Source organism: Trachemys scripta, chromosome 8, assembly GCF_013100865.1.
Source record: "Trachemys scripta elegans isolate TJP31775 chromosome 8, CAS_Tse_1.0, whole genome shotgun sequence".
In the NCBI taxonomy this organism is placed as follows: Eukaryota; Metazoa; Chordata; order Testudines; family Emydidae; genus Trachemys; species Trachemys scripta.
In genome coordinates this window covers 43280727-43298515 of record NC_048305.1, presented here as the reverse complement: position 1 = coordinate 43298515, position 17789 = coordinate 43280727, and the positions used below count along the sequence as shown (strand labels likewise).

The 17789-nt window shown below is 53.0% G+C and overlaps 1 protein-coding gene across 2 annotated transcripts in view; it reads left to right on the top strand.

Annotated features, from left to right (window-relative positions):
• Positions 1 to 17789, top strand: part of CRIP2 (cysteine rich protein 2) — a 72102-nt gene that overhangs the window by 45797 nt on the left and 8516 nt on the right. The window contains exons 1-4 of one of the 2 annotated variants that reach the window (XM_034778531.1): positions 237 to 259; positions 3584 to 3678; positions 15208 to 15265; positions 16006 to 16143. In XM_034778531.1, coding sequence (XP_034634422.1) covers positions 16053 to 16143 — 91 coding nt within the window. In that variant the 5' untranslated portion in view covers positions 237 to 259; positions 3584 to 3678; positions 15208 to 15265; positions 16006 to 16052. Of the gene's footprint in view, positions 1 to 236; positions 260 to 3583; positions 3679 to 15207; positions 15266 to 16005; positions 16144 to 17789 lie in introns of those variants that run through there. The other variant, XM_034778530.1, reaches the window with a different exon arrangement.

Sequence of the window (17789 nt, the reverse complement as noted above, 5' to 3'; positions counted from 1 at the left end):
AGATTTCACTTGGCCCGGTTAAGCTAATGCATCTGGGATAAACAATCAAAACCATTCCTATTCAATAGGTGGGAGAAGTCTGGGGAGCAGCGATAGAGAGACCGACATAAGGTCAGAGAGATGAACTTGTAATGTGACTGCACTGCACAAGCAAATGTGACTTTTTTTTTTTTTTTTTTAGGCTGAATACACAGATGCTTTCCAAAGTGTGGGATTAATAGTCCCATACTATATATGGCTCTGATGTGACCACACCTAGGTGACTGTGTTCCTTTCTGAGCTGCTTCTCCAAGAATGCTGACAACCCAGGGCCTTTAGGGATGGATTGATAGGGGAGAGACTAAAAGAGCTAAAAGTGTGTAGCTTGGCTAAGGCTTTGTCTACACTGCCAGTTGAATGACAAAACAAAAGAGGGCTCCTGCCAACAAAGCTGCATTCACACTGCTACTTGTGTCCGCAAAACTTTTGTCTTTTGCGTGGGGGCTGGGATGTTTAAAGTACCCATGAAAGACAAAAGTTTTGTCAATGACTTCGCAGTGTAGACATACCCTTATTAGTGACATGGCTGTGTTGCTAAAAGCTGTATAGTGTAGACAAAACTTAAGACAGTGGTCCCCAACCTTTTTTGTCTGGTGGGCCCCAGTCGACGAGCCACGGAGGACTGTGGCGGCAGACCAGCAACCGCCGAAATGTCGCCAACAAGCAGCAACGTCAATAGGCGTCACCGCCAAAATGCTGCCGACGAGCAGCGTCATCCAGAGGTGTCGCCGCCGAAAATCGGCGGCATATAGGCGGCGACGCCTCTGGATGACGCTGCTTGTCGGTGGCATTTCAGCGGATGCTCGTCCACCGGCCAGTACGCGGGCACACTTAGATGCCCCAGTGGGCGTCATGGTGCCCACAGGCACCGTGTTGGGGACCCCTGGCCTGAGAGATGACTGAAGGGGCTGAGTTGGAGCAGAAGTGCTAACAGTCTACAAACGTTTGACTAGCAGCATGTTCTTTAGGGTGGTATAAAGAGAAGCGACAAATAAAAGGGAACATCCCTGATGTTCAGCCTGTATTTTCCTGCCAGTGAGATTATGACATGGTTAGAATAGTCACCAAGGCCCAGATTCCCAAGGGACCCCCTCCCATAGATGGGGCCAGTTTTTTCCAAAGAGCCCAGCTCTGTTTAAGCAACTAAAGAAGGGCCAGACCTTTAGCAGTGCTCTGCCCGCAGCAGCTCCTGCTGGGACACCCGATTTTAACACAGGGTGCTGAACTCTCTTAAAAATCTGGAACTGTTGGAGGCTCCCAGGATGCTGCATTCCTGAAGACATCTTAAAAATCCACTGGTACTAGCAGGCAGTAAGGACTGATCCGCAAACCTACCCTGTGTACAAGGAGATCCTGAGCTCCCTGCAGTCTGGCAGTGCTGCGGGGGGTGGGGGTGGGGGGCAATGGTGAGGCAGGAGGGGGGCACTGGTGAGGCAGGTGGGGCGGCTGGCAGTGCCCTCTGGCAATGCCCTCGGACCCTCCCCACTCCAGCTGTCTCAAAAGGGCTTTGGTCGTGGTCTCTGTCCACTGGTCTCTGTCAGTTATGCATGTCAGGCTCTCACCAGAGAGAATGTCCCTCTGGGAATTGGGCCGATGGAAGGAAAAGGGACAAATTCTCACCTTATGTCATGGTCAGGTCTGCTCAGTGTTGTGGTGGAGCACTGAGCCACACTGAAATGCATCGGGAGTCAGCAGTTCAGTAAGGAGATGCTCCTTTCACCAGGACGTACCATGGTGCTGGGGGCTCTGTGATGCAGGAAGGGTAGGCTGACAGATGAGGCTTAAAATCAAAGTCTTGACCATTTGTGGTTATTTTCACAAGAGTCAGCCTCAGGGCTGGCTCCAGCTTTTTTGCCGCCACAAGTGGCGAAGAAAAAAAAAGAAAGAAAGAAAAACCTGATTGAGCTGCCACCGAAGAGGAAGAGAGGGAGTGAAGGACCTGCCGCTGAATTGCCGCCAAAGACCCGGACGTGCTGCCCCAATAATGGACGGAGTGCCGTCCCTTTCTGTTGGCTGCCCCAGGCACCTGCTTCCTTCGCTGGTGCCTGGAGCTGGCCCTGATCAGCCGTTGACTCCAGAGTCTTGGCTAAAATCTATCTCCAGGGAACTGTAGTCTGCTTAGTGTAGACTTCATCTGGCAGAGCTTTTGTTTTTGTGTTTTTTGTAAAGCACCATTTATACTTGCAGAATAACAATGCTGCTGACCTAAATTTGCCCATGCAGTTTTCCATCAAACGGGATTCTTCTGCACTTCCTCACCTTATGGTATGGGGAAGTGTCTGTCAAGGCTGCTTCCCCACTCTGAACTTTAGGGTACAGATGTGGGGGTCTGCATGAAAACTTCTAAGCTTAACTACCAGCTTAGATCTGGTCCGCTGCCACCACTCTCGATGCTAATTCCCTTCCCTGGGTAGCCTTGAGATACTCTTCACCAATTCCCCGGTGAATACAGATCCAAACCCCTTGGATCTTAACACAAGGAGAAATTAACCATCCCCCCCCTCCTCCCTTCCACCAACTCCTGGTGGATCTAGATCCAACCCCCTTGGATCTAAAAACAAGGAAAATCAATCAGGTTCTTAAAAAGAAGGCTTTTAATTAAAGAAAAAGGTAAAAATCATCTCTGTAAAATCAGGATGGAAAATAACTTTACAGGGTAATCAAACTTAAAGAGCCCAGAGGACCCCCCTCTAGCCTTAGGTTCAAAGTTACAGCAAACAGAGGTAAACACCCTAGTAAAAGGTACATTTACAAGTTGAGAAAACAAAGATAAACTAACGCGCCTTGCCCTGCTGTTTACTTACAAGTTTGAAATATGAGAGACTTGTTCAGAAAGATTTGGAGAACCTGGATTGATGGCTGGTCCCTCTCAGTCCCAAGAGCGAACAACCCCCAAAACAAAGAGCACAAACAAAAGCCTTCCCCCCCTCCCCAAGATTTGAAAGTATCTTGTCCCCTTATTGGTCCTTTGGGTCAGGTGTCAGCCAGGTTACCTGAGCTTCTTAACCCTTTACAGGGAAAAGGATTTTGGAGTCTCTGGCCAGGAGGGATTTTATTGTACTGTACACAGGAGAGCTGTTACCCTTCCCTTTATAGTTATGACAGTGTCACTCTGAGCAGTTTAACCACTGCTGTCCTTCCACCTTGGAGGTGGCTGCATTTCGTTAGTGAGCCAAGTGATTCCTGTGCCTCTGTCTAGTTGGTAGAGAGCTGTGGGGTCTTTTGGAGTGAAAGTCAGACAATGAATTTTTCCTCCACAGTCTTATCCTTTAACTTTCCCTGATAGGTGAGGCTTCCCTAATAGGTCATATTACAAGAGAGAAGAGAAGCAAGGTGATTAATTCGTGCTGCAGACAAAGTTAGTATGTTTAGTAATGTTTGCTAAGAGCAGTAATTGCTATTAGATGCAGACTCCACCATACCTGAATCCTGGTCCTCTAGCTCGGAGTGAGGCTGCCGGGCCCTGTTCTGCAGGTGTTCGCTTTTTGCCTTCTCTCTCCAGCCAAGCTGGCTCACCCTGCTTTTTCTCTTGTCTTTCATGCAGCCGAGAAAGTGACCTCTTTAGGCAAGGACTGGCACAAGTTCTGTTTGAAGTGCGAGCGCTGCAACAAGACCCTGACCCCCGGGGGCCATGCTGAGGTAAGAGCAACATTAGAGCATCAGTTATGCATTTGGCCCACCCTGGTTTCAGGGGGGGAAACGTCCCAGCGGCATGTGAGCGCGTCTCAAGGTTGAGATGATGGAGAGTCACAAGATGCTGTTGCTTCTGTTGGGATGTCTAGGAAGCCTGCCAGGGTGGGGCTATTACCCCAATAACTGGGTTTCATCCCAGGAGCCAAGAATGAGCTGTAATAATATACTAGAGGGTTGCGTGCTTCATTGATTATGTAGGCAGAGCTGGACTCTCAGCCACCTCCTCCCCCTCCCTGCCCCCCTGTGGGTGCACTGCCTAGCTTGGACACCTGGTTTGTGGTGGGGGGGGGTAGGGAGTGAGGGGCTTGTAGCAGCCTGATCTTCACTCAAACCAGGCCCACAAAGTGCCCGTGTGGTGCTGCGGGCGGAGATGGCTCTCTGATGCCCTGACCTGGAGATCACTGCCTCGCCCCTGTATCTCAACCTGTAGAATCATAAGTTAGGTTGGTGGAAAACAGGTTCTTCTGGTTTTATGATTTTCACCAAAATGAGTAGGATTCTGCCCATTGATACCTCAAACATTCCCTGAAATTTTGGAACAGCCCGGATGAGATTTTCAAAAGTTATCATGTTGCAGACAGATGGAGAAATGCCATTGAGTTGAGTGTAAAGGCCTTGCTGTGCTCTGCTAATTCAGAGGGTCCTGGATCTTGGGACGTTTGGGAAAGCGGGAAGGTCTTGTAGCCCTTTACTTTTCCATCGCACAGGGTGCTCCTAGTGCTATCTGAGTCATCACCCCAGGTGTTTTCACTAGGCTAAATGTTGCCAGTTCTGCCCTGTGTGCAAGGTGAGAGAGGTGATGGGGGCGGGGGGGGGGGAATGGAAGATAGCACAATCACCAAACTCAAATCAGCCTTTGGGAAGATGCCGTGGGCAAATCCAAGACAAGCAGTGCTGGCTCTGAGCTAGGCAGGTTCAAACGCAGCCTTTCCAAAGCACTCCACCCAGCCATGATAAAGCAATAGAAAGAAAACCCTGTCTGCAGAGTCCCCACCCAGTTAAAATGAAAAGGAGTGGGTTACCCAAGCTCTCGGAGATGGGTGCAGGCGAGGCAGGAGTTGGAAATGCAGGGCTTTCCAACTCGCGTTCTCCATACTGCTATTAATGGATAAAAAAATTTGAATTCATTTTCAAATGTAAATATTTGGAGAAACATAAGAACCGAGGCCCTACTGAACTTTGGGAAACAACCTTGCGCGGTGCTAGGATGGTCTTGTTTAACTCTCACTTGGACTCCACTCCCTTCAGAAGCCCTTTAGGAACCTCAGTGAGCAGGGGAATTTATGGAATAGGGTTCTGAGGGCTGTTGGGGGATGAAGGTCTAAATGGGGCTTTGAGTGGGTGGTTACCCAAAGGCATGACATAATGGGGAGGGGTCGACTGGAGGCCCTAGAGGAGCAGACGTGTTTCTATATGCCACGCTGCAGATTCTCCCCTCTAAGGACATACAGCCTCTGTGTAAACTTGTACTGGGTAGCTGCAGAGCTGGCACTCCCCAGAAGGCTTGGTGGTTTTGTACTGCTTGTCTGAATCTCTTGGTTCTGGAAACTGGGCTGGATGTCTGGTAAAAGTGGGCTCTGTTGTGAGGCTTCTGGACCCTGATGCTGCTGATATGGTAGCAAACACTCCAGTTAAAGTTGCAGAACAGAACCATTTCTGTTGTAACCTCCGTTTTCCCCTCCTTCCCATGCTTGATCTCAGCCGAAAGGAGAACTCCGTTGGGAAACGGGAGCATAGTTCAGTCAGCCATTGCAGTTGCTATAACAGTGTGATAAATCTGGCATAGGTGCTGGAACTAGGGGTTCTGGGGATGCTGCTGCACTCCTTGGCTTAAAGTGGTTTACAGTTTGGTTCAATGGCTGTCAGCACCTCCCTATACAAATTGAAACCCCTGAAATCTGGTTTCCTTTAGCCTGACCACTAGGTATTTCTCCTGCAGATAACTTAAACAGTGAAGAGTTGAAGCTCGTCACACATTGTCCTGAGGCTTGGCATCTTTCCTAAGATTGAGGGGGGACTTAAAACTAAACAAGCTCTAAGAGCACAGACAATCCCATCTGAACTGAAGCTACTAAGCAGAGGCAATTTCTGTTTGGGTCTTTTTTAAAAAGCAAAAACAAAAGGGAAATTAAAACCAGTTTTCCTTTCTCTCTCTCTCTCTCTCTCTTTTTTTTTTTTTTGAAATTGCCAAAAAGCAGGCAATTAAAAGAATAAAGGTTGTCATGGTAACATTGGCTGGGCCACTTTCACTTCCTGTGTATCTCTGGTATGTATTTAAGAATTTAAATAGTAATAAGTTACACATTTAACAAGACAACTGGAATAAAAAACTGCCCATCTGTGCAATGCATCTGTGTAGGACAGCCTTAGCCTGTAGCTGTGGACCCTTGGTATGTCCTTTGGTGCTGCTTCCACAGAGTAAACAGCCAAACTCCCAGTGATTGCAGTGGGAGTAGGATTGAGCCTCTGTTAGCTTCTCAGAAGTCCGTTCCTCTGTTCAGGGCAATAAAGGTGACCCAGGGAGATAGCTGAATGCTTACTCTGCTCTCTGATTTGCTAATATAAAGCACACTGAAGTTTATCACACACAAGCCTTTGCAGTGGTCTGCTCTCAGCCAGCCCCCTGAACATGAGCCTGGTGTTCCCTTAAGCTCCTGTAGTCCTAGTGCCCTTTTAGAGTGTGCTGTGTGATTTCTGTTGGAGGCAGCAGCTGGTTAGGGTAAGGAACTCATGTGTGGCTCAGTGGTTCTGCCAGGCCTTTTCTGCTGCATTATGTCCTGCTCATGGACCCAAAGCCGCCTCCTCATTTTTAGGCGAGGTTTGCTTGATCTTGCCCCTGCTTGTCATGGGAGATGCGGGTGTATGGAAGGATCTTCAGAAGTGACTTAGCAGCATGAGCCCTATAGCAAGTCACTGAGGCATGTTTGAAAATCCACCATGCAGTGCACATAACTGGTGCTAGACACTGGATCTTTGTAGCTCTAGCGTAGCCTTCTGCCCTTGAGGAGCTGAACCTCTGGGTAACAGACTAGGCTGAGCTCTGCCACTGGGAGCTGTTTGTTGTCAGGATCACCCTTGCTCCCACTGCTCTGCTCGAATGCTTTCCCAGCTGGTCCCGTTTGTTCGTTAACCGAGCAGCACAGAGATGCTCCGCAATGAAGAACTATCTAAGAGAAGTCTCTGAGTTCGGGATGGTGCTGGTTAACCTCTCTGTCTTGCCATGAGCTTGTACTAGGGAAAAGGACCAGTGGTTTGTTGCAAAGCTTGTGTCTTTCTGCTCAGTTTTCCCTTCTCGCAACCTGCGAGCCCCTCCCCGACAGCTGACAATCCCATTTCTGTCTCAGTGGGTTTGGCTCATTGGCTTCTTCCTTGTGTTTCTAACAGAACCCAGGCCAACAGAGCTGTACTGTGATTATTGCTTCCGCCTCTGTGCTTCAGCATCTGCTGTCATTACAGTCCTTATGCTGCAGTGGCAACTACTGCAGGCAGATGTGAGAACAGTGGCGCGTGGGTCTATGTCAAGCTGTTCTATGTCTTGGAGACAGATTTATGGTATTCTGTTTTGTATTAAGACTGAATTCACATGACACTTTACCTGTTTGTAGCTGTTATAAGATCTGTCTGATTTCCATGCTCTGCTACTCGAGTAGCAGAGCCTGTGTCGGAAAGTGGTTCCTCTTGGCCTGTATTCCCATCCTGGAAAGCTGGTGTGGGGGGAGCTGCTGGGAACAGAGTGTGCCGTGTCTGTGTCCAGAGGTGCACACGGAAGCCTGGGGAGTCCCTGATGGGGATCTTGCAGAGCTTAGCAGAAAGCAGCCTTCTCAAATGTGTCTGCTAAATCCAGCTGAAGCCAGTGTCACAATAAAAATGGAAGGCGGGGGCTTTAGCTGCTTCCATGAATGACAAACTGCTGCCTCAGCCCAAGGCAATGGCAGAGACGGCATGCCTGGAACAGGAAGGCTTCCTTTTCCCAGTGTCCTCCAGTCTTCACCCGGAGGGGAGGAAAGGGGAGAGTTTGTGCCATCTTGCTCATAGTGGGGGAGGTCTTTCTCTCTCCAAGGCCAGGTATAGCTTTGTGCTTGGGCTTACACAGTCAGTGAAGTCTGGCCAAAGCACATGGGGTCTGAGCTGCAGGTGTCCTTGATCCAGGGACTAATTTGCCAGGGCTTTACCAGCGTGCTGAGAATCCAGCCGCGGTCTGCATGGGAATAGACTCAGCCCAAGCCAAACACCTGCTCAGAGGAAGCTAACTGTCCCACAATCACCACTGCTGCCACTCAGCTGTCTCTGTTTTGTATAAATTGGGGATCTGTTTCCCTGGAAGCTGGTCTGGTCTCTGCTCTCAGGGCTGTCCCTCTTGGTGTTACTGCAAACGGTGTCCTGTCCTGTCCTGGGCTATGTACGCTGCAGCTGATGAGCCATCTAAATGGCTCGTTGGCCAGCCAAGATAGTGCCAGTTATGGTAAGCTGGCAAGCTGCGTTGGCCCATCCTGAGGCCTCACAGGCCCACTTCTCCTCTCCCACTGCCATGTGCGAGCCCTGGGGTGGGACAGGCTATAGGAACAGTAGGAACAGACTGGGTCAGACTCGAGGTCAATCCAACCCAGGGCTCCTGTCTCTGACAGAGGCCAGCACTAGATGCCACAGAGGAAGGTGCAATAACTCCATAGTTAATATTCCTTGGACTGGGGGGGTGCAGCCAGGTGCCTTCCAGGCCCCCCCGGGCAGCAGTGAGCTAGCATAGTCCCATGTGTGCAAAGGCCTTTGCTGTGTGGCATTGCGTCCTCAGGCTGCAGATGGGGGTAGGGTGACCATATTTGATCATATTTCCCCAAAGGAAAACGGAACACCGCATGGGGCTAACCCAAGCCGCCTCTCCCCCCGCCCCCCCCCCCCAAGCCCGCCCCTCCCCCCCCTCCCAGCCCCCCCCCCCCCACGGGGCTGGCATCGCTGCTTGCTCGAGCCCTACCTGCCCGCCTGAGGCCTGCCTCCCTGGACCCTGCGCAAGCGCTGCTTGCCACCCCACATGTTCCCCCGCACCCCACTTTTTGACAAAAAGCTTTTTGATCAAGTCGGCAAGAGCAAATGGGACAAATGCCCACGTTTGCCAAAAAAGTCGGGATGGCCAGGACAGGGCTTAAAACGGGATTGTCCTGGCCAAACTGGGACGTATGGTCACCCTAGATGGGAGGAGCATCCATGGGGAAACACTGTCTCTTCCTGATGGTGCAGGGCAGCAGGCATTGGGGAATGGGAGCCTGAAACCTGGTATGTGACAGCTGCCACGCAGCCTGGTGGGTCTTCAGGTCTGAGCACCATGGAAATGCTCTGCCCCTTTTGTCAAGACAAACACTGGGGTGGCTGTGGCTCCTGCAGGGTGGGGAGGAGGTGTGAAGCTCTGTCTCTCTCCTCCCCCCGCCCCCCCCAATGCAGGTGCCGCAGGTGCAGACAGAACAGGCCACTGGCCTCAAGGGCTCTGAACTGTGAAAGATGCTCTCTGGGAACTGGCCCGTCCTGCCCAGCTAGGAGAGTGAAGATGGAAGCGAGTGATTATGGGTGACACGGGAGTGTCTTTCACTCAGCTCTGAGCCTGGAGCGCCCAGTGCAGCGCTAGAGAAGGCGGCTCCCAGGCACACTTGCCTACGCTCGGGGGCGAGGGGATCCCGGCTCTGACAACACTGTGGAATAGAAATGAGGAGCAAACAGGTGGGGCTGTCTGGGCAGGCCCCATAGAGGAGAGTTCTTGATCCCAGCTGTGGCCCGGGGCTCCCGTGGGGATGACGGACAGGGCCGTCATTGGCCGGGGCTCCCGTGGGGAGGACGGACAGGGCTGTCATTGGCTGGGGCTCCCGTGGGGAGGACGGACAGGGCTTTGCTGTTGTGATCTGAGGTGTAATCATTGGATGCCCTCAACATCAGGGAGGATCCTGGGCTAGCTCAGGCTTTTCCCTTTTTCATTGTCAGGGGTGCGGTGCTGGGACCTGTGCGTGGCTTGCATTGTCCCAAAGCATGGCGTGCTGGCACAAGTCCTTCCTGCCCACCTCTTGCTCACTTGCTTTTGCTCTTGCTTGCTCTTTTACTGACTGCTCCTCTGTTTAGAAACCCAGGACCCTGCCAGACCTCAAGCAGGACAGCCTGAGCCCAATGAATAACAGTCCCCAGGCAGTGAAGGACCCAAGAGCAGCCGCTCCTGCTCTCGGGCTGACCTAGGAATCCTGGTTTCTGGGGGAAGTTCCTGGCTGTTTGGAGTTTGATCTGAGCACTGAAATGGGAGGATGGGGGAGCAGGTCCTGTCAGCAATGACATTTGGTTGGTGGTGGGGAGCGCTTAGGGTACAGAGAGCCCAGGGGATGTTTGTGGATGTCTTTTTATATTACTTTAATCTTTGCTTTTATATACACCGTGTCCAAAGCTTGGGGCTGCGGAGTCCTTGATCTGTGTCTCAGTCTCTGGTCCTGGGATTGAGGGAAGAATGCTCCAGTACAGACATGTTCTTCATCCCCCTCCCTAGCGCAGACCCTGCCCATTTCTGGCGCTGCCACGCCTGCACTGCCACCTGGGGCTGGGTGGGGTTGATCACAGCTCCTTGCACCACTGCTGGAGAGGGTGTGGTAGCTGAGGCTTGAGGATGACTGGCAGAGCGGTTAGTGGGGGCCAAGTCTGCAATGGCAGGGGGTGATGCAGTTCAGCATGAGATGTGTTGGTGAGAAGCGGTGGGGGGTGGGGAGGGAAGAGGGGCCTAGAAATGGGATAGTGAAGTACGGGGGGGATGGTAAAGAGCAGAATGGACCAGCAGGGGGTGCTGCAGGTCAAAGACAGGTGTGTTGGGAGTGCAGAGCAGTGCTGGCAGAGCTGGGGTGCTGCACTGACTTCTAGTCAGACTTGTTCATTATTCCATTTCAGGACATGCTGCAGCAAATAGAACAATTTTTGGGGTGTGAAATGTGTGCAAAATCTCAGTGCGTTTAAACCAGCAAAGCAACATGGCACGCAAAGTGTCTTGCACCTCTGCCCCTGCCAGGAAGGCTGAGTGTCCAGTGCCTGGGAGGAGCAGAATGCTTCTGTTGGTGACTCACCCCAGAGGCATGTGCTTTGGTTCTCCAGTGTCCCATCTGGATGGGCCCAGGCCTTCCAGTGTGCTGCATGGGAGGCAGCGAATTCAGCCCCCAGGGATGCATTCCACATTTACCATGGAGACAGACACATGGCCAGTGGACTTCCTTTTTGGTTCTGTGCGGAGCGGTTTGTGCTCAGCATCCCAGCCCTTGCAGAACCCAGCTGCCAGAGCCCACAGATACTTTCTCTTTTCTTTGACTCGCTTCCCACTGACTGGTGGGAAACTGCTGCCGGGAGCTGGAATAACATTATCTCCTGCCTGCTGGCTGTCCCAGCCCCTGTCCCCTCCCCTTTCAACCCCCCCAATCAATGGCAGTACACATGGCCCAGTCCTCGTGATAAGGGCATGACATAAGGGGGGAAAACTCTCGCTCCTTATCACTCTGTCCAGAGAAAAAACTGCTTTTCCTCTAAGCAATCAGCCCCTGTTTGATAATGTGAGCTGATAACTGCTCTGATGAGGCAAGCACCATAGCAACCGTGCCTGGAGAGGGACCCGAGGGGGGAATGGTATCATGGCCTCCTGGGGATGTTCTCTCTTTGCCTTGCTAGTGAGACTGGGGTGCAGCATGGAGGTGGGGGGAATGAGGGCAGCAGGGGGAGAGTGGCATGTATTAAGGGCTTTATTGTTATGATTCGGGGATGGATGTATTGTGCATGAGTGAGTTATGCATGGTCTCAAATGCAGGCTGATAATACCTTATCCCAGTCCTTACCCCTGCACATGCTGCTATGTTGCAGAAAAGTTATTTAGAAACTTTGAGGAGATTTTTTTGTTTGTTTTAAATGGACTGTCCCCACTCTGCCTTCAAGATCACTGGGAATTGCAGAGATTTGGGGAGGGGTTTTCATTCCATACGTTTTCAAACAGGACTTTTTTTTAACCTTTGAAATTTTCAGATGAATCTTTTATTGGTTTTCTTTGTGTTTGTTTCAAAAGAAATGCATTTTGAAAATATCCCACTGTGTGACTAAACTGACCAATCGTAATCAGAAATTAAAATGCTCCAAAATCAATTAAGACAGATGAGCACCAATAAATAAAGCTATGTTGCGGCTCCACAGGCTGCACAGCAAAGGGTGACCAAATTCAAAACAGAGAGCTGGAGCTATGGACATTCTGCCTGCTGATAATCAGGCCAATTAGTTAGGGGTCTATATACGGATTTAGGTGTCTCGCTTTAAGCACCAAAGCTTGAAAATCTGACCTCTGTTTATATATACAAACTCCCCATCTCCAAGTCTAGAAGTATTATAGTAATAATACAATCTGAACTCCACAGTAGATGAAATCACTTAAAATAAATGGTCCAGTCTTGCCAGGATGACGCAGTTTGGCTCCCAAGACCTTAAATAATCCCCCAAAATAAGCATATAAACAAGAGAAGTCCAACCCGCAGAGTATGTTAAAAAGCAAAATCGTATGTTACCGGATCCTTGTGTCATGTTGCAGAGTTTCAGCTCTGAGAGCCTGTTGAGCTGAACTGCCCGTGGGTTCTGGTGTGCCCTCTCTTTCATGTGGTTATTTTATGGTGTAATTGAATTCTTTGGGGAGATATGTAAACATGAAACCCCCAGAATATTCACTGAAGTGAACACCCGGGGCTGTGTATTTAGAGTGTTAGTTATTGAAATGGATGCTCTGCTCGGCTTTGGATTCAGCTGCGTGTAGCCCCGAGGTACCTGAAGGAGGGCACAAGGTGCCAGTGACAGCCCAGTTACATTTGGTTCAGTTAGTGCTTTGTGGCGGGTCTCTGATTAACTGGAGGGGGACTCCACAATTCCAGCACGGGGGGGCTGGGCGGGGTGGGCCGAGCCATCTATGGATCTGTATGGGTTACCAGTGGTGAGTTTGTGTTATAGGTCCCTCTCAGTGTTGATCCACAAGGATATTAGTCTGTAACAGCCCTCAGCGACAGGGGCTTGGTTCTTGAGCTCAAGCTGTAGCCGTTCATGCTTTCAGCTCTGGATTTCTGTGGTTCGGTCCCCCGGTGTGATGACCATCATATGGTCACCGCAGACAAGGGGATGTAAACCTGATAAATCTACCTAGGGCCATACAAGGTCCCATCCGTCACCACAGTATCTGAGCACCTCAGTCTTCAATGCGTTTGTCCTCACAACAGCCTGGTGGGGCAGGGCAGTGCTGTTATCCCATTGTACAGGTGGGAAACTAAGGCACAAAGTGACTAGCCCAAGGTCATGCAGGGAGTCTGGGGCAGGGCAGGAATTGAACCTGGGTGTCTCGAGTCCCAGGATAGTGCTGTAACTGCTGGGCTATCGGAAAGGAAAGCTGGCGGGCTATTGGTGTTACTCTAGATCAGGAGTGGGCAAACTTTTTGGCCTGAGGGCCAAATCTGGGTATGGAAATTGTACAGTAACTCCTCACTTAGTCGTCCCGGTTAAAGTTGTTTCGGTGTTACGTTGCTGATCAATTAGGGAACATGCTCATTTAAAGTTGTACACTGCTCCCATCTAACGTCGTTTGCAGGAAGAGCAGCCCGTTGCAGCTAGCTGGTGGGGGCTTGGAACCAGGGTGGACCAGCAGCCCCCCATTAGCTCCCCCTATCAGTTCCCCGCTCCCCTAAGTTCCCTGTGAGGCAGCTGCCCAGCAGGCTAGCAATTGCAGCTGTCCCTCCTCCCACTGCAGTGTGCTGCTCCTGCCCTCTGCCTTGGAGCTGCTCCCCGAGACTCCTGCTTGCTGTGCGGGAGGGAGGAAAGGAAGAGGGGGGGCTAATGTCAGGGGTCCCCCTCCACCCTGCTCCTGCACTCCACTCCACCCCGCTTCCATAGAGCAGGGGGGACACACCAGGGCTCAGGACGGAGGGAGCTTGCAGCAGCTGCGGTCTCAGCAAGCTGATCTAATTAACAAGGCAGTGTACTTAAAGGGGAAATGTGCATGTCTGTCGGTGTGTGTGTCTGTCTGTGATGTCTCCCCTCCCTCCATTCCTGCTGTCTTACAGAGTGAGAGAGTTAACCCTTGAGGGCTCAGCCAATTGCTAGTTCATCATTTAGCAATAAAGGAAATATCCCACCCTCTGACTCCTCCACCTCAACCAAGCTTCACAGTCGTCATCACTGTGTACCAGTATTAAATTGTTTAAAACTTATACTGTGTGTGTGTGTGTGTGTGTGTACAGCACTTTTGTCTGGTGAAAAAAATTTCCCTGGAACCTAACCCCCTCATTTACATTAATTCTCATGGGGAAATTGGATTTGCTTAACATCATTTCGCTTAAAGTCGCATTTTTCAGGAACATAACTACAACGTTAAGTGAGGAGTTACTGTATGGCGGGCCACGAATGCTCACGAAATTGGGGTTGGGGTGCAGGAGGGAGTGAGGGCTCTGGTTGGTGGTGCGGACTCTGGGGTGGGGCCAGAAATGAGGAGTTTAGGGTGTGGGAGGGGGCCCTGGCTGGGGCAAGGTCCTGGAGTGCAGGGGGGTGAGGGCTCCGGCTGGGGGTGGGGCTGGGGTTGAGCGGTTTGGGGTGCAGAAGGGTGCTCCGGTCTGGGATCAAGGGGTTCGGAGGGTGGGAGGGGGATCAGGGCTGGGGCAGTGGATTGGGACATGGGAGGTGGGAGGAAGCAGCGGCATGTCCCCCCTCCGGGTCCTACACGGAGGCATGGCCAGGCAGCTCAGTGCACTGCCCCATTCACAGGTGATGCCCCTGCAGCTCCTATTGGCCACAGTTCCCGGCCAATGGGTTGCGGGGGGCGGCACTTTGGGTGGAGGCAGCGCGTGGAGCCCCCTGGCTGCCTCTAAACATAGGAGCCGGAAAGGGGACATGCCACTGCTTCCCGGAGCTGTGCAGAGCTGAGGCAGGCACGGGTGGAGCAGCTGCCAACCCCGCTCCTCGGCTGGAGCACAGGAGCGGGACAAGCCCCAGACCCTACTCCCCAGCAGGAGCTCGAGGGCCGGATTAAATCAACTGGCAGGCTGGATGTGGCCCGCGGGCTGCTGTTTGCCCACCCCTGCTTTAGCTGAAGCTAATGGTGGGCAATGGGAGGCGTTCTTGGGCAGGACTGAGGTCTTTTGTGAGGAACATTGTACATAAGAGAGAGTGCAGTACCTCTTGCTGTGAAGTTCTCTCCCCTTTCCCAGAATGCTCTTCCTCTCTATATAAACTGTTTGACTATTATGTGTAACAGGACTCCCTCAATGTTAGTCTACAAATTCATTCCCTTTTTGTCTCTTTGTGTATATTTTACAGACACTTAAGGAATGTAAGCTCCCGCCTCTCAGTAATGCCTGGTATGGCAGCTAATATGTCCCGGGGTTTGGTGTCTGGCACTAGAGATGCCAGGGGGAAAGCCCCTGCTAACCTCCATTCCTAATGCCCCTTCTCTCTCTCCCTCAGCATGACGGGAAGCCCTTCTGCCACAAGCCATGCTATGCAACATTGTTCGGACCAAAAGGTACGTATGCCTCCTGACCAGCCTCCCTTTCGTATGAGAAATGGACGCCCAGAGGCAGAAAGATGAATGCTGCCCATTTTCAGGGCTGCAGTGATTCACGCAGCTATTCAGAGCACTTGTCCTATCCTAGGTTTTAACAGGAGAGTTTAGAGCCCTGACAACTGCCCCAGACTCAGAGCAGCACAGGCCAAAGCTGTGTGAGAGATTCTTCCAGGGGAATCCAAAGAGCCACCATCTCAGCGCTTCACAGCCCCAAACCCCACACTGAGCGGCTCCAGATCAGCAGTGAGTTCAGAGGAACTTGCTCTTCACAGAGCTGGAGGTTAGATGTTTCAGGGGAGAAGTCACGACAGCTCCCCTGCAAACCACAGGAAGGGCTGGTCGCTCAGACAGCATCGCCTCCCAGGAGGTAAACTAGTCCCAGGAGAGCGCCACATGGGGCAGAGCTGTGGTGGTGACTAACTCCTGCTCATGGATGGGAGAGGGGCCAGGAGGCCATTTGTAGTGTGCTGCAGACATGGCCCTTTCCCAGCTGTACATCTTGGGGAAGGTGCAGTGAGAGGACGTGTCTCTGGGCCAGCAGAACAGGAGTGCTGGAGAGACCGGCGGCTCCAGCTGGAGCTGGGAGTGCAGGCTGGCCAAGGCTTGCTTTTCGTAATGGCCCTGTGCCCTGGGAGAGGAGGAAAGCCCACAGGGCGTCTTGGATCCAACAGCCTCAAACACTGATGCTCCCGTTGCAGGTGTGAATATTGGTGGAGCTGGCTCCTATATCTATGAGAAGCCTCAGATGGAAGAGCAGCCGGCTCTGGGGCCCATTGAGCATGTTTCGAAGGTAGAAGAGAAGAAAGTCAGTGGCCCACCGAAGGGGCCCAGCAGAGGTGAGTGCCGAAGGGGGCAAGAGGCTGGAAAGCCAGCATGGCTCTGCGCTCTGCTGTGAGAACCCTGCCAGCTGACCGGGGAACTCCAGCAAGGGGGACAGATGAGGCAAGGGAGGGCTGGGTGGGGGCAGTAGCTAAGACTTCATGGCCCTTGTTCAGACCTGCACTTGGTGCCACTAGCTGCTGCATGGACTTAATGCAATGGCAGCGAAGCTCAGCTGTGAGTGGAATGAGGGCACTGATGCGATTCTGGGTGCTCCCTCTGCTTTGCATGTACTTATTGGAATGACCACTAGGGGGCGTCCATAGCACACAGTGCACATGTCACTGTGGGACTCTCCAAAAGGACCGTGTCACTCCAGATAGGAATTGCTACAGCCTGCATTCAGGTAGATGTGGGTCCACACCATGGCCTGGATGATGGAACGGTGGGTCTGATTGTGGTGGTGGTCTTTCCAGAGACTAGCCCATATGTCCCCGCTGACCCGACCCCCAAAGACTGGGTCTAGGGTGACCAGATGACCCAGGTCAAATATCGGGACGCGGGGGGCGGAGCAAAAAAACACACACACCCCCTTCCTCCGCAAGCGCTGGAGGGAGGCCCTGGAGACGCAGGGGAGCATGGGGCCAGGGTGAGTGAGAGTCCGGCCTGGCCCCGAGCACAGGCAGGACTCAGTTGGGCGGTACCTGGAGGAGGAGTAGGGGGGCGGCCCGCAGGGCCAGGCGGCGGCTGTTCTCCCCACCTGGGCAGCGGGACTCGGGAGCAGCCGCTGCTGCAGCTCCTACTGCCACGGCCGGAGGAAGCGGCCATGGCGCTCAGCGGCTGCGACTCTGGCGCCCGGGCCCAAACTCCCTGAGTCCGGGCCTGCTGCTGGGACCCAGCAGCGCGCACGCTGCGCCCAGCCCCTGGCCAGTTGCGCCTGGGCTGCTGCCCAGCTGGTACAATCCTGCGGGCAGCCCCGGATTGGGGGCAGCAGGCCCCAGCACCCCCCGTTCTGCTTGGGTCCCTCAGGGAAACGAATGGGGCTGGGCTGCCGATGCCTCTGCCCCAGGGCCGCTGCAGGATTGCACCAGCTGGGCAGCCAGCCCAGATGCGACTGGCCAGGGGCTGGGTGCACGCAATGTGCGCGCTGCTGGGTCCCCACAACAGGCCCGGGCTAGGGGAGTTTGGGCCCGGGCGCCAGAGCCGCAGCTGCCGAGCGCCATGGCCGCTTCCTTCGGCCGCGACAGTAGGAGCTGCAGCAGTGGCTGCTCCCAAGTCCCGCTGCCCAGGTGGGGAGAACAGCCACCGCCGCCTGGCCCCATGGGCCGCCCCCCTACTCCCCCTCCAGGTACCGCCTGACTGAGTCCTGCCTGCGCTCGGCGCCAGGCCGGACTCTCACTCACCCCGGCCCCGCGCTCCCCCTGTGTCTCCAGCGCTTGTGGAGGAAGGAGGAATGGTGAGCTTGGGGAAGAGGCGGGGATTTGGGGAGGGAGCCAATGGGGGAAGGAGGGAGTGGAGTCGGGGCGGGGCGGGGGGGGCGCGAACCCCTCCGGGCTCCGGAGCCTTTGCTTGTTTGTCCAGTGTCCCGACCTAACATTGGTCGGGATGCGGGACAAACAAGCAAATATCAGGATGTCTGGTCACCCTAGCTGGGTCAGTGCTA